Source organism: Ornithodoros turicata, chromosome 2 (genome assembly GCF_037126465.1).
Source record: "Ornithodoros turicata isolate Travis chromosome 2, ASM3712646v1, whole genome shotgun sequence".
NCBI lineage: Eukaryota > Metazoa > Arthropoda > Arachnida > Ixodida > Argasidae > Ornithodoros > Ornithodoros turicata.
In genome coordinates, this window is record NC_088202.1 from 95910085 (window position 1) to 95936175 (window position 26091).

The 26091-nt window shown below is 44.0% G+C and overlaps 1 protein-coding gene across 1 annotated transcript in view; it reads right to left on the reverse strand.

Annotated features, from left to right (window-relative positions):
* Positions 1 to 724: 724 nt before the first annotated feature.
* LOC135384892 (alpha-(1,6)-fucosyltransferase-like) overlaps positions 725 to 26091 on the reverse strand; it is a 46709-nt gene continuing 21342 nt past the window's right edge. The window contains exons 3-7 of the mRNA XM_064614074.1: positions 21928 to 22520; positions 17294 to 17299; positions 2637 to 2826; positions 2054 to 2218; positions 725 to 1262 (exon numbers count right to left, since the gene is read on the reverse strand). Of these exons, the coding sequence (XP_064470144.1) occupies positions 725 to 1262; positions 2054 to 2218; positions 2637 to 2826; positions 17294 to 17299; positions 21928 to 22520 (1492 nt within the window). The remainder of the gene's footprint in view (positions 1263 to 2053; positions 2219 to 2636; positions 2827 to 17293; positions 17300 to 21927; positions 22521 to 26091) is intronic.

Below are 26091 nucleotides of genomic sequence, written 5' to 3' on the forward strand. Positions count from 1 at the left end.
GCTGGTTGAAAGGTGTCAAAAGTGCATCGAAGTTAAGGGTGACAATGTCGAAAAGTGATGCACTTGTTTCGTCACCATGACTATTAAAAGTTGGAAGGGCAGGAAACTTATGAAACCACCCTGGTATGTGTAATTAAAAGAAAGATTAGATGAAATTAAAGATTACCGAAGGTATACACAGGTTATCGGAGGTAATTGAATGTAATGAAAAGTAATAGACGTCAATTAAAGAGAAATTGAGAGTAATTAAAGCATGTAAGCGTAATTAAAGGGAATAAAAATGAAATACAAGATTACCTGATGTAGCATGTGGTTCCCTTCGGTAATTAAGGTAATTGAGGCCAATTAAAGGTTAATTAAATAGACCTACACATAGTAATTGAAAGTGTCGAACTGGAAGTCAAGTTCCGGCAGTCAATATAGGCCGGAGGTGGAGAATCCGAAGTCGAGTTGAACCGGAACTGGATACCGGAAGACAAGTATACACGGGAAGTCCGGTTTAGACTGGAAGTCTGGTTTAGACCGGAAGTGGATACCCGGAAGTAAATTATGGACCAGAAAAGGCGCTTAATGCTAACGCGTTTCAATCGCATTTACCGCTAAATGTCCACTGAATTTTTTTTGTAGGATACCTCAATGGAACTATCTGACCTAAATAATTTTTTTCGCAGTATTCTTCGCAATACCTTACAGAACCATTTGGACCCATTAGAACTGTAATAACTCACGCTTTACACACTAATGCTTCAGACTCAGCTTCTTCGAAGAGATTCGTTTCGGTAACGTTGGGTGGAACACGCACTTGTGCTACGCTCTTGAACAACGGAAAGTGTCCGGTAAGGTTTGTTCCTTGGCGACAACTAAAAGAGTAGCCGTCCCAAAATTTCTTATTTTGTGCTTCCAGAGTGACTGAAAAATCGCCCACTCGTTGGACGCTGTCGCCTTCTCGCAGCTGCAATTCCTTGGGCGCAGTCCCTTGGTGTGGGTAGATGATACGCCTGGGCGGGAATCGAACGAATGCATAGAAGTAGTCAACGTCTAACGATACTATGTGAGATGTGGCGTCGGTACGTCGCTCTTGCATTAGCTCGTAGGCGACACGACACACGCCAGATGACAAAGTACATACGACCAAGTCACACTGGGAAAGAAGGAAAATGTCCTTCACGACTGCCTGGAGGGCAGATGGTGAATAACGTGTGCTTCGATTGCTGGCATCCTGGGACGCCTTCTCGTCGCCCAGAAAGAGATATCTTGGGAACCTGTTGGGAAAATGTTTAGCGATTACATCCAACTTAAGCAATATGACATGAGCGATTGATTTCAAGGCTCAGTTAATGCATACTTTCAAGATATGTATCGCTTCAACCAAGCCACCATACGATGGGTCATTGTTTAGGGGTCTGACAAACAACTACTTTACAGAGATAGTGTGACTTACCTTTATGAAACAAATGTCATTTTGAAACAAGATTGCTGGTCCATGATTGGAAACAAAGCGTTGAAGGGAGCCAGACTGACTTTCCTCACAACCTAACACATGAAACATGTAGCTCAAGCTATTTTGTTAGAATGTTTTTTTTTTTTTTTGCCAGGTAGGCTACTCCTTCAAGAGGCGGCCATGTTGCCAAAATTCTTTTGCGGCAAAATTAATCCGGGAGAGAGCATTGGCTGCTTGTGAACGATTAACCACAATTTCTTTGAAAGAAATCGGAGATGGTCGAGCGCAATGTCTGGGACGTTTGGAATGGAATGACCCAATTTCATTTGGCGTACTGTACCGCCAATGAGTTTGCACATCATGTGCAACAACTCATCATCTCCCACCGATCAAAAACCAAATCAGTTGATATCGATGGAGAACACCTGCGAAGCGGGTGCGCTACGTTGCCACACCTGCAGTTCTTATACAGGTGCGTCCAAAAACTAAAGAAGCAGCAGTGCTCTCAGAAACGACACAACGAAACGATTCGGACTAAGGACAGCTACGTTGATATCTCTTACTCCTACTTACGAGCAGCTCACATCGTAAAGTAAATGAGCTAAAGTATACTTTTTCCGTAGTTCCCGGAAGACCGAAGGCTCTTCGGTTGCCACATATATGCGCCTTGGTACGGGCCCGGCGATGTTGGCGAAATATTCCTCGGCGTGTTCCATGTATTCTTCTACTTCGTGGTAGGACGCCTCGCTGCCCTTGTCAGTGCGTCGGACGTGTAAGCTAAAATGAGATGGAACAATTATTGCAATATTATTCGCCTTCCAGCATAATTGGCAGTGAACTTTACTCAACGTGAGCCAACGAATTCTTTACAAGGCTTCTCTAACTTAACGGGTGGACTACCTCCGTTAGTATTTGCCTCTTAAACTGAAAAGTATGGCTTGGAGTATGAAACATGTCGTGTAAATATATGAAACATACAGTGTAGAATGACAAATTCATGAGCGCATGGCTCCCCAAGAGAGTGTGGGTTCACAGTCAGAAATAAACTGAGAAAACAGGGCCCAGGGCGAGTTATCTACGAACCCTATATTATTAACATAAGTATATAAAATATTTAACTATTCTGTAGTGTCACCGTTCTCAGAATAATGTGTAACGTTGCGAGGAAACATCATCTGGAGTGTGGACCACTCACCCCACAATAGGAGACCCAAAGGTGATGTTTCTCTTCGTTTCGCTTAGGTTGTCAAATAGGGACACCGAAGGCCTCATGATGTATGCCATGAACTGCCCAAACCACCAGGCGTAAGGGTCTGTGTGAAGCCTGACTAATTCTGCCGCGATATCGTCAGGAATATCCAGGATAGATCCGCGATTCTTCGAGACTGAAAAAAAAAAAATACTGCGTAACAGCTTCCACGTGTGGTAATTGTGTTCACTGAAAGGTGTTAATATGCAGAAGGAACCGTCTCTTGAAGGTAGCGCTATTTTCCCTTTCGAAGGGAGATGCTCCTCGTTCTGTGATTTAAAGGCAACGTGTCCTCAGGAAACTCATACAAGGTGATGAATTCAATATCTTCCATTTTTTATATATATATTCAAACTCAAACTCATACCAAGTGCGTTGTAAATGCTTGGGATTAAGAAAACATTGTCTTCCATATGTATAGGGCCACAGGGTCACTTCACAATACTGAAAAGTGTTGTCGTCGTGCATGTTGCATATTAGTTCCACAAATCTCAAACTCTTATTTGGAGTACTCGGATGTCTCACACCAACATTGGCTCAAATAATATGAGTCATGGTCTCATGCGCTATAAGACTTCGAAAAAAAGAAAAAAAATAGAAAACGCACATTTCGTTATACTGTGACTCCGAATGTTTTACTTACCAGTTGAGGAAAAGTTAACAGAAAAAGGGCTAGGGGAAAGGCGAACCGGTAAGTATGCCAAACGGTGAAACCCGAGACAGGGAAAGAATGGATTGAGGTTAAAATCCGGGCGGGTTGGTGGTACATTCTAAAATCGATAAGTTCTCCCAGTGCAAGAAAAAAGGGAAAAAAAAAACACTACAGAGACAAGATCGAGACGACACAAAGCGTTGACAGCCAACCAAAGATTTTTATTCATTGAAACATGTACGCTTATAACCCCTCAAACCATCTATCCGCATCGTCCCGACGAACAATCTAGAACGATCACTCTGTGTTTAGATTATCCATAGGTTGATCACTTTATCGGAGAAGAACACCGACTCTGCTAATGCACTTAGAACTCGCTTGTTTTATTTCTAACACCTCCCTGTACAGCACCCCCCCCCCCCGGTATTTTGCTCTTGAAAATAACTTGCGTGTGACCAGTGGAGTCACTAGGGGGGTGCGGGGAGTGCGGCCGCACCGGGTGAAGCGACGGAAGGGGTGACGCGCCGCACCAATACTGCCCCTTCCTCTGGTTCTCTGTGGCACGATGACGCCAAAAACAACATGAGGAGCCTTCTGCAAGGCACTTTTTTTTTCTGAGTGTGGTGTAATATGCTTACTTAGCGTGAATCGCCGGGACGAAATCCTGGAAATACGGAAATCCTGGTATCCGTTATTGTGGGCATGGGGTGGGGTGGGTGGTGACGCAATGAGCTCCCGCACCGGGTGACGCGTACCCTAGCGACGCCACTGCGTGTGACTAAACGCCGAAGTCTCGCACCCAGCAGCCAGCACACGTACCAAGGTGTTCCCCCAAAGTACTATATTTGTTAGGTACATTGGACTGATGTTCTCTTAACATTTGACATTCGAGGGGGGAGGTTTGACACGTTATAAGCGCTCATGTTTGCATCAACGAGATCGAGAGGGTAATAGAGAGATAAACCGGCAGCTACATTTGAAGCCATCCTGGATGGCTCTATGTTGACCTCATCTTGCCTTGTTTGCAAATGCCGGACATTAGGGACTCATGCGGTGAGCGTCCTTGCGGGCGTACGCTTCGAAATTCCATGGCATTTATTGGTTCTGTAATGCCGCCAAACAATTTTCCCCAAGCCTACGGAAGACATACTATGATAGTCACATAACCAAACAGAGTGATAGCGAGATGTATGAATAAGACCACCAGAGAAATCATTGAGGCCGAAAGATAGCGGAATTTGGAACGTCATGTGTCAGCACCCCGTCTTTGGCGCTGTCTGGTAAGGAACCGGCTTTATAGCAAATTCAGGTGATTGTTTTCGTGCAGAAAAAGTTGCACTGGCTCGAGCGTACATGTCCAACGACAGCTTCAACCCAACCTGCGCTTCACATTCGCTCTTCCTTCGTGTTTGCGTTCACAGAAGGAGTGCGAGAGAGAAAGGAGAGGGTGGACGAGCAGGGGTTATGTCTAATAGAGTGAAAGAAAAAAGGGGAAAAGAAGAAAAAGGAAAAGAGGAAGGGAAATGAAAGGACTAGATAAGGTGTCCCATCGAGTGACTCTGTAACGTCGAGGTGCCTCTATGCAAAGATGGAGTTAACCCGCATTACACGGATAAGTCAAAGAGTGTTGCAAAGTGGATTTGGGTCCAGAGAACCACCCATCCTGGTCTCGTGGAATGCTAACCCGCGATACGAGGCAGTCTCGACACAAAAGGAAACAAATCCCGCCAACAAGTCATCAGGGCACGTCTTTTCTTGCTGAGCTCTCGCGTAGTGAAATGCGCAAAAGCGGAGTTTTTCCGATAAAACCAAAAATCTCTAAATTTTACCGCGGTTTGTTTGTTTGAAAAAATAGCTAGGGAGGGCAGTAGTACTACTGATTAACTCGACAGCCAGGAAATGACGTCAAACAGGAAATGACGTCATCAAGGACGTATGACGTCACTCCAGGCCGCAGCCGCTCCGCCCTCATATCAGTGAGGTCAGTGGATAAGATAGTGTATCCACCGATTAACTATCAGTGACATCACATAGTTAATCTTAGTGATATGGTATCAATGATAAGATTAAACCATAATGACGTCATGGTGAAACAAACTAGGAATCGAACTTGGGTCCTTTAGGTTGTCAGACGAGCAGCTCAAGCCACTGGACCATGGGCTCTACATGTTTACTTGCGTCGCTAATCAGGATAGAATTGTGTGGGGTGGAGACGTCGTTTGATTTCTTTTATGCCAGGTGGCGTCATGGGGAGTTGAGTTCGTTCATCTAGAGATGGCAGCACTTCCAGCAAATTTACCGCCGTTCAACAGATGGCGCTACCGATAGATATAGCACTTGGTAACAATGGGCCTCTCAGGTTACATGCGACACGCACACGCACGATAAGATAGCTCAGAAAACAATGGAAATCATGTATCGATAGTGTGAACAATGGGTTCCCAAGTTTCAATAACATGCGCCGCCAGGATAAGGTAACGGTTAACTCAGGTAAACAATGGGAACTCACGTGTCGATAGTGTTTGATAGGCACCTGGATGCACATTTAATGACACTTAATAACACGCAATGACGGTTAATAACAAGCAATGACATGTAATAACACGCAAATGACATGTAATAACACGCAAATGACATTTAATAACACGCAATAACATCCGATGACATTTAATAGCATTTTCCGATCGGGTTGACGTCCCGATCAGTCCGTCACCTAGGTTGGTTGCCGCGTCAGAGCGCCAGGTAGGTTTCCGACCATGTGTAGTTTTGGTTTCGGTTTGAAATTCCCACCAAGCGCCCTCTAGTTTTCAAGCTTTGGCCGTCTGTAGTTTCAGTTTCGGTTTGAAAAAACAAATGGACGTCGGGGCCCGCCACCTAGGTTGGTTGCCGCGCTAGAGCGCCAGCTAGGTTGGTTTCAAGCGCCCTCTAATTTTCAAGCTTTGGCCGTCTGTAGTTTCGGTTTTAACAAAATGGATGTCGGGACCCGACGCCAAGGTTGGTTCCCGTATAGTTTATGACCATGTGTAGTTTTGGTTTCGGTTTGGAATTCCTAGGTTTTGAATGGTTGCAGAAGCCACCTTGTTTCAAGCTTTTGACCGTCTGAAGTTTCGGTTTCGGTTTGAAAAATGCATGGCGCGTGACAGCATGATTTTTTTTTCCCCATGCCACTGTGATAAGTACACCCAAATAATGATGTATGTCGGAGACCAGACAACAGTGTATATATTCCTTTTTTATTTTAGCACATTATTTTTCTACTCTTTTATTTAACTACCGAAGGATATGTTCTTGCTTGGCATCATCCTTGTACAAAAGCAATCTGGAAAACAAAGGAAAACGAAACATCCTGTGAATGCTTTTCTCAATCAGAACAAAGTCTGGGACGGCTAAGATCTTGATCGGGTGCCACGCAACAACAACAAGCAGCATTATCAAAGAGTCGGCTAACGTTTCCACTTTCCGATATGTCTCTCATACTGTGTCGTGCATTTGCGTTGGAGTACGGCCTTTGGACATGCCACACGCTAAAGTAAATAACCCGCTGACAATACCCTCAACAATCACTATAAAGTAGAGGTGTTCTATAGACATGCATTTCCAAACTTGTGTTGCTCATTGTGACAACAGCAAACAACGAATCGAGAAACAGCGCATGACCGCGTTTTGTGGTTACCAGCTGTGACGGTTTCGAAATAAAAATAACCAAAATGGCATAAGGGCGAGGGTATACTCACATCTTGCATGACGAACTAGCACTGGGAACGGGACAGAGAGAAGAGGGTCGTCCATGGAGGTTCGTTCACAATCACCGGACTCAGTCTTCGACAGCTAGCTTATAAGACCCGTGATTTTTGTTTTATTTCAAGGGAAGGAGGGATCACGTGAATGCATCGTGGACAGCTTCTCCTTTCGCAGGAGCAGCATGTGAAATGCGATACCTCTTGCCAACACGCTCTTCTTTCTTCTTCTTTTTGTATGATAACACAAGCCGCGAAACACTGTGTCGGAGACACCCGTCTGGCTTTTTCCAAGCGCTCTTTGGGAACGCCAACCACACAAAAGCATTATCGTCCTCGCAAGATGTATTTTCGACTGCCGCACAAAGTAAATAGAGTTATATATGTGACAGTTGAATGAAATCCGTGCTTGATAGCGTACGTCAATAAGACGCTGTCGCTTTGTAGCAAGTTGCATGATCTCGAAGCGAGTGGAATACTCAAACGGTTTCACTCATTCTTACGTGACCGTTAGATTAGTAAAACGAAGGATGTACCTTGAAACGAAAGAAAAAAAGGAATCGACTATATGGAGCGCGGAATACATTTCCTTTGGAGATTCCCAGATGACTTGATTTCGACGATTATTCGCTAATCGCTAGAACTTCAAACAGCACAATATTCGTCTCAACTTGAAATGGTTCCATAAAATGTGTCCTCTTGACTGCTGTTAAACTAATTTTAATAGGTCCTTTCGAGCAAGGTATGCTTTCTGATTAGGCGGAGGTATCCAGTTTGGCTCTCACGTTTAACCATGACTTCTTCATTTTAATATCGAACACTTTTTCCTTGAAGTGCATGTAGCTTCTCGTAAGGAGAGCAAAATGGTATCAGCCGAAAATTGTCTAATGGTTCACGGCGCTTGATATGGTCATCGAGTTCAATGAATGTGGATACATGAGATGCTTAAACTCTCGCAAAATGAATTTCTGCTCTTCAATCATCGTTGATCCAAACGATGCAAATCCTACCAGATATGAACACAAGGTGTCAAATAGAACTCTGTTAGCGTCCCGATATGTATGCGGCTGACATATGGGTGATAGTGAGTATAATAGGGAAAAAATGCTTAAACATATAACCAGACCGCGATCTGTAAATATATGATAGTCTACATTTCAGTAGGTTAGGTTTAGTAGGTTCTCCCCTCATCTCTATGTTGTCGATCTATAAGAAAGCATTCAATTAGTTCCAAATTACGATCTTTCAATTGATAGATTCGAAATGATAGCTTTCCAACTCAATGTCGAATAATTATGGATGATATAACATAAGGTATTGGTTGGCGTGCTTTATCCATCCTGGGTTGTGCTAGCTGTTCACTTCATCGATTTCTAATCGCATAGAATAATTGATTCCTTACACATACCTGCTTGCGAATCGTTCACATGTTGCTACATGTTGGTACATATAGCTACATTTGATTATCACGAATATGGAATACTTAATTCTCTTGTGAGTGTCTGTATAGCTTGAAATGGGATAGTATCTATTCTTTACATGGTGTTGTCTAGAATGTCTTATAGAAATGGTTTGCCCGCGTGTGGACATTGAGTCTATCCACCATGTCGCCCTGTTAATGTATGATTTCTAGCGTTTCTTGCGTTAACTATTTACAATTATTGCTAAGATTGGTTGCAGGTGGATCTATCCCAGTCTCTCGAGAAAGGGATGGAGGTTACATATTTGAGTATCAGATGTCCTATAATTAAAAAAATGAATTTGATTTGATTGTCATCGTATGGATCGAAAACATCTTATTGAAGCTAAAAGCCGTGTCCCTGATGTAAAATAATTATCGCTAGCTTTGATTTCATTCTTGAGATATAAACATCGTGGTGGTGGTTTGTCGTTTTCATAGACTGCTTGAGTCTCACTCCTCTGCCTCTGTCGATTTCTTGGTGACTGCCTAATATGTTGTGATAGACTTGTTCTGGGTGGTCGGTTTCTATCATAAAGAATAGTTATTTCTAGCATTGATTTTTTATTTTTTTTAGATATTAAGTTGTGGTATAGAAAATTCAGTGATTAATTTGCTGGACCTCTGGGGATTGATTCCTCTGTCGTAGAATAATTACAGTTAGCTCTGATTTTATTCCCTAGATGTGACAAAAAAAGTGTGGTGTAGATAACAAAATATTTTTACTCGTGTTTTACTTGTGCTTACCGTCATGTCATACGATGCCAAATAAAGTTTAACTTGATACATTCGAATTGGTAACTGAGTCTTAATAGTTAGCCTGGATGACCTGATACAACATCGAATCGACATTGTAAGGAATGGGAGTATGCAACGTACATAACTCTACGATTTCTATAATATCTAGGGAATATAATCAGAACTAACAACAATTGTTCTATATCAACCCTCCCAGCAATAGGCCATCCATCCAAACGCTCACTTTTCTATGTCACAACTATTTTTAATATCTGAGAAGGAAAATCAATGCTAGCACCAAGTATTCTTTATCATAGTAGCCGACCAGCTACAATCAATCTCTTGTAGCATATTATTTCAGTCATCAAGGAATCGACAGAGGTGAGACTCAAGCGGTCTATCAAACGAAGAACAACCACCACTATGTTACTATCTGAGGAATAAAATCACAGCAAGGGATAATTGAGTCTCTGTATGCAATATGGGGATAAGTCGAAAATCCCAAACCGAGAAAACTGCGTAGGAATCAATTCCCAGAGATGTGTCCAGCGAACCAATCACTCAATTTTCTGTAGCACAAGTATTTTTTAAATCTCAAAAATACAAAAATCAATGCTAGCAATAATTATTATTTATGATAAAAAACCGGCCACCCACAACAAGTCAATCACAGCATATTAGGCAGTCATCAAGAAATCGACAGAGACAGAGGAGTGAGACTCAAGCAGTCTATGAAAACGACAAACCACCACCACTATGTTTCTATCTGAAGAATGAAATCAAAGCTAGCGATAATTATTTTACATCAGGGACACGGCTTTTAGCTTCAATAAGTGGTTCAAGCCATACGATGACAATCAAATCAAATTCTTTTTTTTTATTATAGGGCATCTGATACTCAAATATGTAACCTCCATCCTTTTCTGGAGAGACAGGGATAGACCCACCTGCAACCAACCTTATCAATAATTGTAAATAGTTAACACTAGAAACGATAGAAATCATACATTGACAGGCGAACATGGTGGATAGATTCAATGTCCACACGCGGGCAAACCATTTCTATAAGACATTCTAGACAACACATGTAAAGAATAGATACTATCCCATTTCAAGCTATACAGACACTCACAAGAGAATTAAGTATTCCATATTCGTGATAATCAAATGTAGCTATATGTACCAACATGTAGCAACATGTGAACGATTCGCAAGCAGGTATGGGTAAGGAATTAATTATTATATGCTATTAGAAATCGATGAAGCGAACAGCACATCCAGGATGGATAAAGCATACCAACCAACACCATATATTATATGATTCAAGAAAATTATTACATATTGATACTATTGGAAAGCTGTCATTTCGAATCTATCAATTGAAAGACCGTAATTTGGATCTTTGGATAAGATTTGGATTTGAGATCGACATCATAAAGATGATGGGAGAACCTACCTAACCTAACCTACTAACCTACTGAAATGTACACTATCATAGATTTACAGTACGCGGTCTCGTTATATGTTTAAACATTTTTCCCAATTATACTCGCTGTCACCATATGTTATCCGCATACATATCAGGATGCTAACAGAGTAACATTTGACACCTTGTGTTCGTATCTGGTAGGATTTGAAAACAACTTCAATGACAACAGCCTCAAAATAGACAAATGTTGTAATTGTCGTCTGCGCATCATATGTGATAAGCATTACTATGCTACACATCACGATGAGAAAAAACAGATAACATTTATTTAGAAGGCATGGCACGAGTGGGTGACGCAAGTTTAATTAAAGAAGACAGTCTGAAGGATCAGGAAGTGTCAGTGTCAATCGAGTGAAAGCAAGAACATCTGAAAAGAACACTAAATAATGTTTACAAAACCACGGTCAAATTTGAGCATAAGTAAGCAGTGTGCATCTGTTAAGTGCGAAATGATCATCAAAACTTCAAAGAACTTATCCCATCAAGCAAAACATAATCTTTATTTGCTTTTCTTTCACTAGCATTTCTTTCATGACTAATATTTTTTTTCTTACTTCATATCGTTCACTAGGTGACAGAGGCACAAACGTTTTACATGTATCACTTTGATTAAGGTACTTTGTTCATCATTTTTGTTTGCTTTGTTCAGTTACTTTGTTCAATCGTTAATTATGTGTACAAATTTTTAATTGCAAACCGTCTTCAGGATAGCGCTTCTATAATTTGGATAGTGAACATTGATTTCGAAAGCATGACATGGGGCTGGGAACACTGAAATACTCAGCCTCGGATGTGATAGGAATCCTCGCTGATGGATTGCCTTTCATAAAGAAATCGGTCAGATCGAATAACCATATCCAAGCAGTGTATATCGAATGAATCATTACAGATTTTCTTGCCATTCCATCTGTATATTGATAGGGAAAGTATTTTTTAAGTCATATCACATGATGTGCCCGCTCTATCAAATCCATGCAATTATTTGCGGCTCGCAGTTGACATCACCGTTTGGATCAACGATGATTCAAGAGCAGAAATTCATTTGTGAGAGTTTCAGCATCTCATGTATCCACATTAATTGAAACTCGATGACCATATCAAGTACGGTGAACCATTAGACAGTTTTCGATTGATACCATTTTGCTCTCCTTACGAGAAGCTACATGAGATTGTGCAAGTTTGTGGCAGTCAAATGCTTATTCCTAAAACGCTACGGTACACGGCTAAGACATCTGACTGTACGGATGAATGCTGTATTCAATCGATTTATCTTAAAGAACCACTATTTGCTACACTCTCAATTCATCACTACTCAGGACAAGGACGGCAAACGAAGGATTCGTAAGTTGGAAGATCACTTCAAGGAAAAAGTGTTCGATATCAAAATAAAGAAGTTATGGTTAAAAGTGAGAGTCAAACTGGACACCTCCATCTAATCAGAAAGCATACCTTGCTGGAAAGGACCTATCAAAATTAGCTGAACACCAGTCAGGAGTGGAACCATTTTTAAGTTGAGACGAATATTGCGCTCTTTGAAGTTTTAGCGAATAATGGTCGAAATCAGGTCATCTGGGAAACTCCAAAGGAAATGTATTCCGCGCTTCATACAGTCGTAATTAACCGCGATGAAAATATATAACATGTTGTTTATGACAGTGAAAAAATGGCTAGGAAACAAGCGAGCTGGTGAAGATGGTGCATAATGTAAAACCCCGAGACTAGGGAACACGAAACGACTTCGTGTTGTGTCTGTCCTTTCGTGTTCCCTAGTCTCGGGGTTTTACATTATGCAGCATGTTGTTTATGCTGCTTTATCCATCCTGTGTTGTGTTGTGCAGTCGATCGTTTCGGATAATATTAGCAACATACTATAATAGTTAATCGCCAGCATGTTGATTGAGAATCGCTTCTCGGAATTAAAGGTTGTGCTTTTCACATAAAATGATTGAACCTCTATGTGCAATAAGGGGATAAGTCAAATTATCCCCTTTTAGTGTTTTTGTTAAATTTTCCCTATTATAAGCTTAATATCCCTTTATATTAAAGCTTAAATTTTGCTTGGGTGCAGAAATCAACTTGGACTTCCGCTCGAAAAACATGTTCTTCCTACCTCACGTAACAGTGTCAGCAGTGCTACTGAGCGTTTTAATCGGAAAACGTGCTCACTATACTAATAAGTCATGTTTTGCTGGTCATACAGAACATTATTTTCAAGATTATGCTCGTTTAGCAGCACGATAATCACGATCTAGGCTGCTCCACTGCACAAAGGTAACTTCGGACATCCTGCCGTCACCATGAAAGTCCGACTCATGAAAAGTGTTTTTTCCTGCACGAAAGCCCTGTGCGTGCTTTCTTATATAGAAAAAGGGGATATGTCATGCTCCTGGATTTGTTCAATCTCTGCTAAATCACACACTCAGAAAGGACGCTAACGGGACATGCATGTAGAGTAGACACACGCATATATGTTACACATTTTGCATTTGCGTTATTCGAGGGAACTTATCTGCAACTACTTTACCAAATATTCACTCGCAGTTTTCTCGGTTTGGGATTTTCGACTTATCCCCATATTGCATACAGAGACTCAATTATCCCTTGCTGTGATTTTATTCCTCAGATAGTAACATAGTGGTGGTTGTTCTTCGTTTGATAGACCGCTTGAGTCTCACCTCTGTCGATTCCTTGATGACTGAAATAATATGCTACAAGAGATTGATTGTAGCTGGTCGGCTATTATGATAAAGAATACTTGGTGCTAGCATTGATTTTCCTTCTCAGATATTACAAATAGTTGTGACATAGAAAAGTGAGCGTTTGGATGGATGGCCTATTGCTAGGAGGGTTGATATAGAACAATTGTTGTTAGTTCTGATTATATTCCCTAGATATTATAGAAATCGTAGAGTTATGTACGTTGCATACTCCCATTCCTTACAATGTCGATTCGATGTTGTATCAGGTCATCCAGGCTAACTATTAAGACTCAGTTACCAATTCGAATGTATCAAGCTAAACTTTATTTGGCATCGTATGACATGACGGTAAGCACAAGTAAAACACGAGTAAAAATATTTTGTTATCTACACCACACTTTTTTGTCACATCTAGGGAATAAAATCAGAGCTAACTGTAATTATTCTACGACAGAGGAATCAATCCCCAGAGGTCCAGCAAATTAATCACTGAATTTTCTATACCACAACTTAATATCTAAAAAAAATAAAAAATCAATGCTAGAAATAACTATTCTTTATGATAGAAACCGACCACCCAGAACAAGTCTATCACAACATATTAGGCAGTCACCAAGAAATCGACAGAGGCAGAGGAGTGAGACTCAAGCAGTCTATGAAAACGACAAACCACCACCACCATGTTTCTATCTGAAGAATGAAATCAAAGCTAGCGATAATTATTTTACATCAGGGACACGGCTTTTAGCTTCAATAAGATGTTTTCGATCCATACGATGACAATCAAATCAAATTCATTTTTTTAATTATAGGACATCTGATACTCAAATATGTAACCTCCATCCCTTTCTCGAGAGACAGGGATAGATCCACCTGCAACCAATCTTAGCAATAATTGTAAATAGTTAACGCAAGAAACGATAGAAATCATACATTAACAGGGCGACATGGTGGATAGACTCAATGTCCACAGGCGGGCAAACCATTTCTATAAGACATTCTAGACAACACCATGTAAAGAATAGATACTATCCCATTTCAAGCTATACAGACACTCACAAGAGAATTAAGTATTCCATATTCGTGATAATCAAATGTAGCTATATGTACCAACATGTAGCAACATGTGAACGATTCGCAAGCAGGTATGTGTAAGGAATCAATTATTCTATGCGATTAGAAATCGATGAAGTGAACAGCTAGCACAACCCAGGATGGATAAAGCACGCCAACCAATACCTTATGTTATATCATCCATAATTATTCGACATTGAGTTGGAAAGCTATCATTTCGAATCTATCAATTGAAAGATCGTAATTTGGACCTAATTGAATGCTTTCTTATAGATCGACAACATAGAGATGAGGGGAGAACCTACTAAACCTAACCTACTGAAATGTAGACTATCATATATTTACAGATCGCGGTCTGGTTATATGTTTAAGCATTTTTTCCCTATTATACTCACTATCACCCATATGTCAACCGCATACATATCGGGACGCTAACAGAGTTCTATTTGACACCTTGTGTTCATATCTGGTAGGATTTGCATCGTTTGGATCAACGATGATTGAAGAGCAGAAATTCATTTTGCGAGAGTTTAAGCATCTCATGTATCCACATTCATTGAACTCGATGACCATATCAAGCGCCGTGAACCATTAGACAATTTTCGGCTGATACCATTTTGCTCTCCTTACGAGAAGCTACATGCACTTCAAGGAAAAAGTGTTCGATATTAAAATGAAGAAGTCATGGTTAAACGTGAGAGCCAAACTGGATACCTCCGCCTAATCAGAAAGCATACCTTGCTCGAAAGGACCTATTAAAATTAGTTTAACAGCAGTCAAGAGGACACATTTTATGGAACCATTTCAAGTTGAGACGAATATTGTGCTGTTTGAAGTTCTAGTGATTAGCGAATAATCGTCGAAATCAAGTCATCTGGGAATCTCCAAAGGAAATGTATTCCGCGCTCCATATAGTCGATTCCTTTTTTTCTTTCGTTTCAAGGTACATCCTTCGTTTTACTAATCTAACGGTCACGTAAGAATGAGTGAAACCGTTTGAGTATTCCACTCGCTTCGAGATCATGCAACTTGCTACAAAGCGACAGCGTCTTATTGACGTACACTATCAAGCACGGGGGGGGGGGGAATATGTTTATTAAGAAAAAGAAAGGAAAGGTCAGCCAGACGAAGGTCGGCTTGCTATTCCAAACAAAAAGGCAAGGGAAGGGGAAGGAAAGAAAAGGGGACGAAAAGAAAAATAAGAAAAGAAAAGGGGAAGAAAGAAGGAGGAAAGGGGACGAAAAGAAAAGTAAGAAAAGAAAAGGGGAAGAAAGAAGGAGAAAAGGGGAAGAAAGGAAAAGTAAGAAAAGAAAAGGAGAAGAAGAAAGCAAAGGAAAAGGAAAGGAGAAGAAATGAAAAGAAGAAAGAAAAAGAAGAAACGAAAAGGAAAAGAAGAAAGAAAAAGAAGGAAAGAAAAGGAAAAGAAGAAACGAAAAGGAAAAGAAGAAAGAAAAAGAAGAAAAGGAAAGGAAAAGAAGGAAGAAAAAGAAGAAAAGAAAAGGAAAAGAAAAACCAAACTAAAACACAAAACTAAAACTGAAAAGTCACACACACAGTCACACAATCACAAGGCGTTGACAAGGTTCGAAGGAGGAGCGCTGTGGTGACTGCCCACTGGGCCGAGAGAGAAACTCAGGGCTCACAGGGAGCCCAGGAGACCCGTGTTACGCAGAAAGCGGAGCACCGCTTTTGTAACTCTCCACTGGTTAGCTCGCTGCACAGGGCCAAGGAGTGTTGCGAGGGAAACGTCTGTCCGTCCGTCCGTGCACCCAAGCTCTGAGAGATGTTGCCAGAGCACGGCCCGATGATGGCACGGATTTCATTCAACTGTCACATATATAACTCTATTTACTTTGTGCGGCAGTCGAAAATACATCTTGCGAGGACGATAATGTTTTTGTGTGGTTGGCGTTCCCAAAGAGCGCTTGGAAAAAGCCAGACGGGTGTCTCCGACACAGTGTTTCGCGGCTTGCGTTATCATACAAAAAGAAGAAGAAAGAAGAGCGTGTCGGCAAGAGGTATCGCATTTCACATGCTGCTCCTGCGAAAGGAGAAGCTGTCCACGATGCATTCACGTGATCCCTCCTTCCCTTGAAATAAAACAAAAATCACGGGTCTTATAAGCTAGCTGTCGATGACTGAGTCCGGTGATTGTGAACGAACCTCCATGGACGACCCTCTTCTCTCTGTCCCGTTCCCAGTGCTAGTTCGTCATGCAAGATGTGAGTATACCCTCGCCCTTATGCCATTTTGGTTATTTTTATTTCGAAACCGTCACAGCTGGTAACCACAATACGCGGTCATGCGCTGTTTCTCGATTCGTTGTTTGCTGTTGTCACAATGAGCAACACAAGTTTGGAAATGCATGTCTATAGAACACCTCTACTTTATAGTGATTGTTGAGGGTATTGTCAGCGGGTTATTTACTTTAGCGTGTGGCATGTCCAAAGGCCGTACTCCAACGCAAATGCACGACACAGTATGAGAGACATATCGGAAAGTGGAAACGTTAGCCGACTTTTTGATAATGCTGCTTGTTGTTGTGGCGTGGCACCCGATCAAGATCTTAGCCGTCCCAGACTTTGTTCTGATTGAGAAAAGCATTCACAGGATGTTTCGTTTTCCTTTCTTTTCCAGATTGCTTTTGTACAAGGATGATGCCAAGCAAGAATCTGGTAATTTGTAACATATCCTTCGGTAGTTAAATAAAAGAGTAGAAAAATAATGTGCTAAAATAAAAAAGGAATATATACACTGTTGTCTGGTCTCCGACATACATCATTATTTGGGTGTACTTATCACAGTGGCATGGGGGAAAAAAAACCATGCTGTCACGCGCCATGCATTTTTCAAACCGAAACCGAAACTTCAGACGGTCAAAAGCTTGAAACAAGGTGGCTTCTGCAACCATTCAAAACCTAGGAATTCCAAACCGAAACCAAAACTACACATGGTCATAAACTGTACGGGAACCAACCTTGGCGTCGGGTCCCGACATCCATTTTGTTAAAACCGAAACTACAGACGGCCAAAGCTTGAAAATTAGAGGGCGCTTGGTGGGAATTTCAAACCGAAACCAAAACTACACATGGTCTGAAACCAACCTAGCTGGCGCTCTAGCGCGGCAACCAACCTAGGTGGCGGGCCCCGACGTCCATTTGTTTTTTCAAACCGAAACTGAAACTACAGACGGCCAAAGCTTGAAAACTAGAGGGCGCTTGGTGGGAATTTCAAACCGAAACCAAAACTACACATGGTCGGAAACCTACCTGGCGCTCTGACGCGGCAACCAACCTAGGTGACGGACTGATCGGGACGTCAACCCGATCGGAAAATGCTATTAAATGTCATCGGATGTTATTGCGTGTTATTAAATGTCATTTGCGTGTTATTACATGTCATTTGCGTGTTATTACATGTCATTGCTTGTTATTAACCGTCATTGCGTGTTATTAAGTGTCATTAAATGTGCATCCAGGTGCCTATCAAACACTATCGACACGTGAGTTCCCATTGTTTACCTGAGTTAACCGTTACCTTATCCTGGCGGCGCATGTTATTGAAACTTGGGAACCCATTGTTCACACTATCGATACACGATTTCCATTGTTTTCTGAGCTATCTTATCGTGCGTGTGCGTGTCGCATGTAACCTGAGCGGCCCATTGTTACCAAGTGCTATATCTATCGGTAGCGCCATCTGTTGAACGGCGGTAAATTTGCTGGAAGTGCTGCCATCTCTAGATGAACGAACTCAACTCCCCATGACGCCACCTGGCGTAAAAGAAATCAAACGACGTCTCCACCCCACACAATTCTATCCTGATTTGCGACGCAAGTAAATATGTAGAGCCCATGGTCCACTGGCTTGAGCTGCTCGTCTGACAACCTGAAGGACCCAAGTTCGATTCCTAGTTTGTTTCACCATGACGTCATTATTGTTTAATCTTATCATTGATATCATATCACTAAGATTAACTATGTGATGTCACTGATAGTTAATCGGTGGATACACTATCTTATCCACTGACCTCACTCGGCCGTACGACACACCAACGCGGTCACACACCATCGCGGTCCCGTCGCACTCGCTCAGCTTCACAGGCCGCCAACAGTACCATGTGCTGGTACCACCGCACGTTTGATGACGCCACCCAACGCTGCCGCCCACCCTGTGCAAGATCGGGAAATGCCGCTCCCAGCCACTAACGACGGCTGGTGCTGCCGGAGAATGTGGAAGCCGTCCTTTCTTCGTTGCTGATACGTGCTACGGTACGAGGTTCCTTGTGGACACACGTTGTGGTGCTGACGTAAGCATCATCCCACCGACCCCACAAGACCGTCGTTTGCGCTCTCCAGAGTACAAGTGGCGCGCAGTTAACCACTCTGCCATCGCCACTTACGGAGAACGTTCACTGACTCTGAACCTAGGACTTCGCAGAACATTTCAGTGGATATTCGTCATTGCTGATCTTTCCCACGCCATTCTCGGTGCCGACTTTCTCAAGTTCTTCGATCTCCTCGTTGACGTACGCCGGAAGAGGCTCGTGGACAATTCCACCACCTTGAGCATCTGCGGCGTGCCATCTTCTTACTCCTCCATCGGACCTACGTTTCTCCTCCCTTCGACATCTACCCGATTCTCATCTCTTCTGCGAGACTTTCCTGTTGTTGTGCGTGCTACATCATCTCCTACGCCAGCGCGTCACAACGTTACTCACCACATCGTGACGAGCGGTCCGCCTGTACACGCTCGCCCAAGACGCCTCCCTCCTGAACGTCTTGCGATTGCTAAGCGTGAATTCGACCATATGTTAGAGGTGGGTATCGTTCGCCCGTCCTCCAGCCCATGGGCATCCCCCTTGCATATGGTGCCCCAAAAGAATCCCGGCGACAGTAGACCGTGTGGAGATTACCGTGCGTTGAACAACATCACCGTTCCGGACAGATATCCAGCCCTACATATCCAAGACTTCACGGCTCATCTACATGGCACCACAATGTTCTCCAAGATTGATCTCATCAAGGCCTACTTCCAAATCCCTGTAGAGCCTGCGGACATTCACAAAACGGCCATCATAACACCTTTCGGTCTCTTTGAGTATGTCCGTATGCCATTCGGCCACCGTAAGGCCGTCCAGATGGTCCTGTCTACCGCGGCGACTACCATCGTGAACGTCCTCCGCCGTATCTCTGGTTCGTCCTGGGGCCCATCATACGCTGACCTTCGCCACGTGCATACCTCACTCGTCCTAGGTCTCCTGCGTTACAGCTTACCGGTATTGCACGGTGTAAGTTCAACAACAGAGCGCGAACTTTTGAACATCCAAGGAGCCTCCGAGTGTGCCTTGGTGTCCCCAGAACGACCGACACCTTCCTGGTCTTGGCTGAGGCGAAGGAGACGCCAGCAAACGTCCTACGCGACATGGAGATCCTGCGCTCTTGTGCACGGTAATACACACGACACGCTGCCCACTACCTACGGGACATTCACCTACTCTATGAAAAGTCAGCTTTCGGGGCTGCTGTTTGCAGTAGCGCCCATCCTGTTTATTTCTCCGTTCTTTGTCCGTGTATCTTGCGCTCTCAGTTGAGATGCTATTCAGAGAGTGGCACAGTCTCTTCCGCCACCTCCGTCGCGCCTGCTATACGCCCCACCTTTGTGGACCCTCGTGCCGCCTACGACTGACCTGCATATTCCCGACATGTCCCGCAAAAAAGACACTCCTGTCCTCGCTGCGCGCCAGTTTGCTCTTGACCATTTGAGCTCGGCCTACGGTCAGCGTAAAGCAATTTTCACGGATGGCTCGGTTGTGCACGGCGTGTCGTCTGTAGCTTTCTACATGCCTCACAGCGACACTGTGCAGGCTTTAAAGCTGCCGCATGAAACTTCATCCACTGAAGCGGAACTGACAGCCATCTGTGAAGCGCTCAACGCCATATCCGGTTGACAGGCCGACTCGTGGTCCATCTTCACGGACAGCAAGTCAGCATTGGAGGTCTTGGCGTCGTACCGGTGCAGTGCTATTTGCGATCTCCGCACGCTTGTAATCGCCAAATACAACGAGCTCCTGGCTTCCGGCCAGAGCGTACGGCTCCAGTGGGTGCCCCGTCACGTCGGGCTGTCCGGAAATACCCGTGCTGACATCGCTGCGAAACGTGCCCACACCACGGCTGCCTTATGTCTCAGCATCTCGCTCTCAATGCCAGCCAGCCTGCTCCAAATACGTCGCTTGCGCTCTCGCTGTGTCCAAGATTTTATAGAACGTGCCATCCCGCCCAATACATTTCTGCACTGCAATACGTCCCTCCCCCAAACATCACGAGGAGGGAGGCGTCTGCTATCCACCGTCTGCGGTTAAGCGTGGCTCGAACGCCAACACGGCTCTTCCAAATCAGCATGCTTGACACCCCTTGTGCAGCTTGCTCTACCGAGGGCAACACTTCCCACCTGCTCCTCCACTGTCACCTGTTCGCCGCTCCCCGTGCCACTGTCATGGTGCGGCTGGCTGCCCTGGGGCTGAGGGAGGTCTCGCTGGCAACGCTCCTGGGCCCCCTGCGACGCCCCCTTCAGTGGCGCTTCGGAAGGGAACTCGTGCGCTTTCCTACCGACACAGGGCTCGCGCTGAACCTGTGACTGCACCTCTTTTCTTTCGCTGTTTTTCCTCTTTTCGTTTTTTTTTCTACGCGGGAACAGCAAGTCGGCTTTTGGAGCCAGGCTAACCTTTCCCCTCTTTCTTTGTTTTTTCTTTGCAATACACCTATATCCCCCCTCCAACAGGCTCTATGTATTATTTCCCGAAAACCGACTTCCTTCGTGGCCCCCACATCTTCACAGACACACGCCATGCCAGACCGATCACGTGAACCCGCGACGCTGTAAATTTCTTCGAACTCGCGGGTTCGCATGGCATGCGTGGTCTGCCTCTCGGACGCGGAGTAATCTGACACCCGGTTTGCGCGTCCCGAGGGGGGCAGTCTGGACTGGGGTTCCGAAGGAAGTGGACGCTAAAATAAACACGACTCATAATGTAAAGAAGTTGTCTTTCTTCTGTGACTCCAAATTCTCTATCTTACAACTGGTGACCCTCTACACTTCGCAATAATTTCATGAAAAGGCAAAGCTGTCCTGAATCGAGAATAAAACTAAACCGATGAATAAAGTGACAAGTTGTAAGTGGTGCAACTACGACGGCATTGAACGATATACGGTAAGTCGGAACAAATTATGCAATTTATATAACAGGAAAATGTTATATGAAAATTTGATACAATTAAGTCCTCTCTAGATACAGTTTCGAAATCTGAAGGAGTCATAGAATTGCCAGCGGAAAAAGGGGGGGGGGGCTTGTCATGGTTTGTTTGGAGGGCATTTGCTTACCGGGGATGCCTCCTGGCCACGTTGACGAACGGTCAGGTTTCTCAGGACACTTGTAGCTCAGTGGCAGAAAGATTCGACTCCAACCATACGGGTCATAATGCCACAGCTCAGAATCTACAATCACTGGACGTTTGAGCTGAACACCTCTGACAAGACACCAGAGCACATCGTGGATTCCTGAGGAGAACCCATGTGGGCTGGCCAGGCGGCATGATAAGACTGTGGAACAGTTATCCTGGTTCTGATTCACTTCAATAAGCCTGCGGACCTTGTTCTTCAGCTCGAACAGTGCTTCACGTTTCTTCTTGAAAATGCCTGCCTGGTTCGCTAAGGACTTCACCTCTTCAAGAAGAACTCGAACCCGTTCTCGCGTCGTCACGGAAAGGTTCCTTAGGCGACCGGCAAGAGGTTCAGGAGCTCTACTCAGTGTTCCTCTTAGCTGAACAGCAAGGAAGCGGTTGAGTTCCAAAAGGCTTTGCTCGACGTGTCCATACGTTGCGACGGCATCTCGAAATCCCATGAAGCTCCCAGATGGCGTGAACTTCGCAGCAGCTAGTAAGTGGTTCTCGTCAGGCTTGCTGGCTCTCTGGCGTAATGCTGTCCTGCAGCAAAAGACGCGAATTAGCGAATTGCATTACTAATTGCAGAATTCCACAAATTTATAAATTATATCGAAGCTTCTAGAGCAGAACCCACTACCTGACTGTTGGTGCTCGACAGTAATACAGGGGCCATTACTTATTTTGACGGAATGTTTGTTGGGCACCGGTGGACCGCGTCGCTTTTCTATTCCAGCTCTTCTATTATTTTGGGAATATAAAATTAAACTGGAAGGAAAAGACAGAGATCCTTGCACCTTGAAACTTGACGCATAAGCGGTGTAGGACAGTGAGGAAAATACCGTTCTCACCACAGCGGCGGTTCAGTTGGGAAGTGGTTTATATACATTAGGTCTATATACAAGTCATCCATATACATCTGGTCTACATACGTTTCCTGGAGCGGCAGGTCCGTAGGGGTGAGTCCTGCAACATCCTTCGGTCGACTTTTCCACAGCAGTGTTGCAATAACCGCCGAAACCAGCAGGAGAGCAGGCCATAGACACCTACGCATATCTGCGACTGAAAGCCTCCAACGAAACATCTGATTTTCATGCAGGTCGCTTCCTGTCAATGTCAAATATTCAACTAAGAAGTTAATTGTACGACGGCGGAATGCAAAGTGTTCATGTCACGAATGGCCGCGACAACTTACAGATACAGTCGCCCATGTGTGAGGATTAATAGCATCGTTATGCAGCTCAACAAAAACTGTTGGAAAACCTGCTAAAAAGGCTTCAGTTCTATCCATCATTTATGTATGTGGTTATTCCTATTATGTAACGTGACCATAACATGGGGAACGTGCGAGAAAGACCGGGCGCAAGTAATGTAGCGTATTTAACAATGCTTAATCGTGCAGTTTTTTATCCCGCTATGATAACCTAGCATATAGAGTATAACGATAGGGCCATAGTGACCGGACTGACTAAAAAAAAAGGAAAGAAAAATAAACGTGCTTTTGCTGTAAGTTATTACGTCATCATCTTGCAAATGTCTCTTTTGCCATAAAAACTCGTGCGAAAGGTAGTAAGAATAGGTGATGTTTTGGGTAGAGCACGGACCATTATTACCAGCTTTTTTATCTCGCACTGTTTTGCAACTGCACTAACAGAACAAACTCAAAAAACAGATAACCTCACGCGGAAAACAGTTTATTAAAGCGTGCTTGTGCGCGTCAGCAGGCGGGTTCGTTTTCTTATTCAACCCGGGCACAGCCCCTCGATGGCTCGTGTCTGCTCCGCTGGTGCGGCCTGCCGATGTGGGGGAGAACAATAGAAAAAGCGTGGCGAGGGAATCTCCACATTTCCACGCTAGCTGCGCGACAGAGCTGGGGTTCTCCGAAGGATTTCTCCTTTACACATACGGTGTTTCGGCCTGTAACACTACAAAAAAATATTCCAAAAGCCAGGACAGCTCATGACGAAAGAGAGAAACAACTGAACACTGGCTTAGCACAACAACAAGTGACAATTTACTACAGACGTTTCGTTTCCAATCTCCCATACGGAAGACATTACCAGTGAGAAACAGAATGAGAGGCGATCGCAATCAGCGGATTACTTACGCAGGTGAGAGAACACTCTGGGAGATGGCCGCGGTTTGCGTTGCACGATGAGGGGTCACCTCGGATGTGCCACGATTCGTGCAGTTTTCTGGGACCCCCATCTTTGTTCTCTCGCCAGGGTCACGGCATTGACGAAATCGAAATAATGTCCTATGTCCAACCATGATCGGTTAGTTCAGTCTTGAATCGTGTCGCGTGTGTTGAAATGCGTACATCGTGGTGGTGCTCCTTTAGTCTTGTACTACGTTTACGACTAGCTTCACCGTTGTAGGACGCTTCACACTCCTGACATTGCACTTTATGTACTACGCCCATTTGGGACTCTAGGGGAACAGGGTCCTTTGCCTTAGAGATGAGCGTTCCAAGTTGCAGGCAGGGTTTGAAGGCAGTCTTGATTTTTACCGCCTAAAGAGCCCGACGAATAGACTCACACACACGTTTCGCGTGGGGGATGGTCCTCCTTGTCTGAAATCAGCTTTTTCGCGGACCCGGCTTCGTTCGTTCGTTTCCGTGTGGTCGCAAAGGACCGCTGCGGGGGGTCACGGGGCTACTTAATGAAATCGGACGTGTCATTGAGGATCCTCTGCATTTTCGCGCAGTACGCTTCTTTGTCCAGTACGACGGTGTCTTTTCCCTTGTCTGCCGGAAGGATTACGACAGAGTCGTCCGACCCGCAGATCGCGAAGCGCTGAATTTTCCTGCCTGGTGAGGTTTGGCGGAATTTCCCTGGAGGTGGTTAGAGTAGTGTATGCGGCTGCATGCCAGGTTCACCCCTGTTGTGTCCTTCAGGTGCCGCAGTTTGTCCTCGATCTCAACGACGATCTCTCTTTTGGGCACGGCGCGTTGTGACAAAGCAAAGCAGAGACCTTTGGAGAGAAGGCTCAGGTGTCCAGCAGAAGGTTGCTTAAACGAGAGATTGGAGATGGGATTAGACGCGTTCGCCGTCGGTTTTCTGGGCAGGAGCCGGGAAAGTTTTTTGACATGGCTGTCGGCACACTTGCCCTTCTCAGTAGTTTCCGCAGCTTCCGTGCTTGGAAGACATGATGCATATCACCGGGCTGCAGGGTTCGTTGGAACGTCCGTTCCGCTTCAGGAAAGCGACGTCGTGCATCACGCACTAACTAAAAGATGATTGTTGGAGAACGGGACATTCTTTCGATTTCGTCAATCCCGTGACCGTGGCGAGAGAACAAAGATGTGGGGCCTCAGAGAACTGCTCGAATCATGGCACATCCGAGGAGACCCCTTATCGTGCAACGTCCAAACCGCGGCCCTCTCCCTGAAGTGTTCCGCCTCTCATTCTGTTTCACAGTGATGATATCTCGCGTATGGGAAACGAAACGTCTGTGGTAAATTGTTACTTATTGTTGTGTTAAGCCAGTGTTCAGTTTTTCTGTAACACTACGTTCCCAAATGAGCGACTTGCGTACAGGGACGTAAAATATCCGAAGGTTTTACTTTTGTTCGACTTAGATTTATAAGAGAATATTAGAGAGCAAATCTTAGGATAATAATATGCCGCGAACGGTGGCTGGAAAGCATTTTCGCTTTAATTGTTCCCAGGTGTAACTCTACCTTTCTTCTCGTATGTAATTTTCATTGTATTATGTGGTTGCGATTGTATTCACTTGTGATGTTCTGACTCATTAATGCACAGCTCTGCATGCTCTCCTGCTTGGGAAATTGGTTTGACCTGCATTATACGTAAACAAATAAACATAAAAGCTAAATGATAAAAGATGATAAAAAGCACGGATTTCTCAAATATTGCTTTCAGCAAGACAAAAAGAATTGAGTTAAACTAGCTGTCTATTGTTGAATGAGTTCTTCACCATACAAATAAAGGCGGAATTGTTTTGTTTGGTCTAGCTCAAAAAGAGGCATATGTTTTGTTGATATTTTAGCCTCGTTTATGCAGTATGTCAGAATGTTTGTTTCCATTCTTGGTGGTTGTGGTGGCGTGTTATTTCCGAGAGATCTGCCTGCTGGTGTGGCGGCATTTGCTCG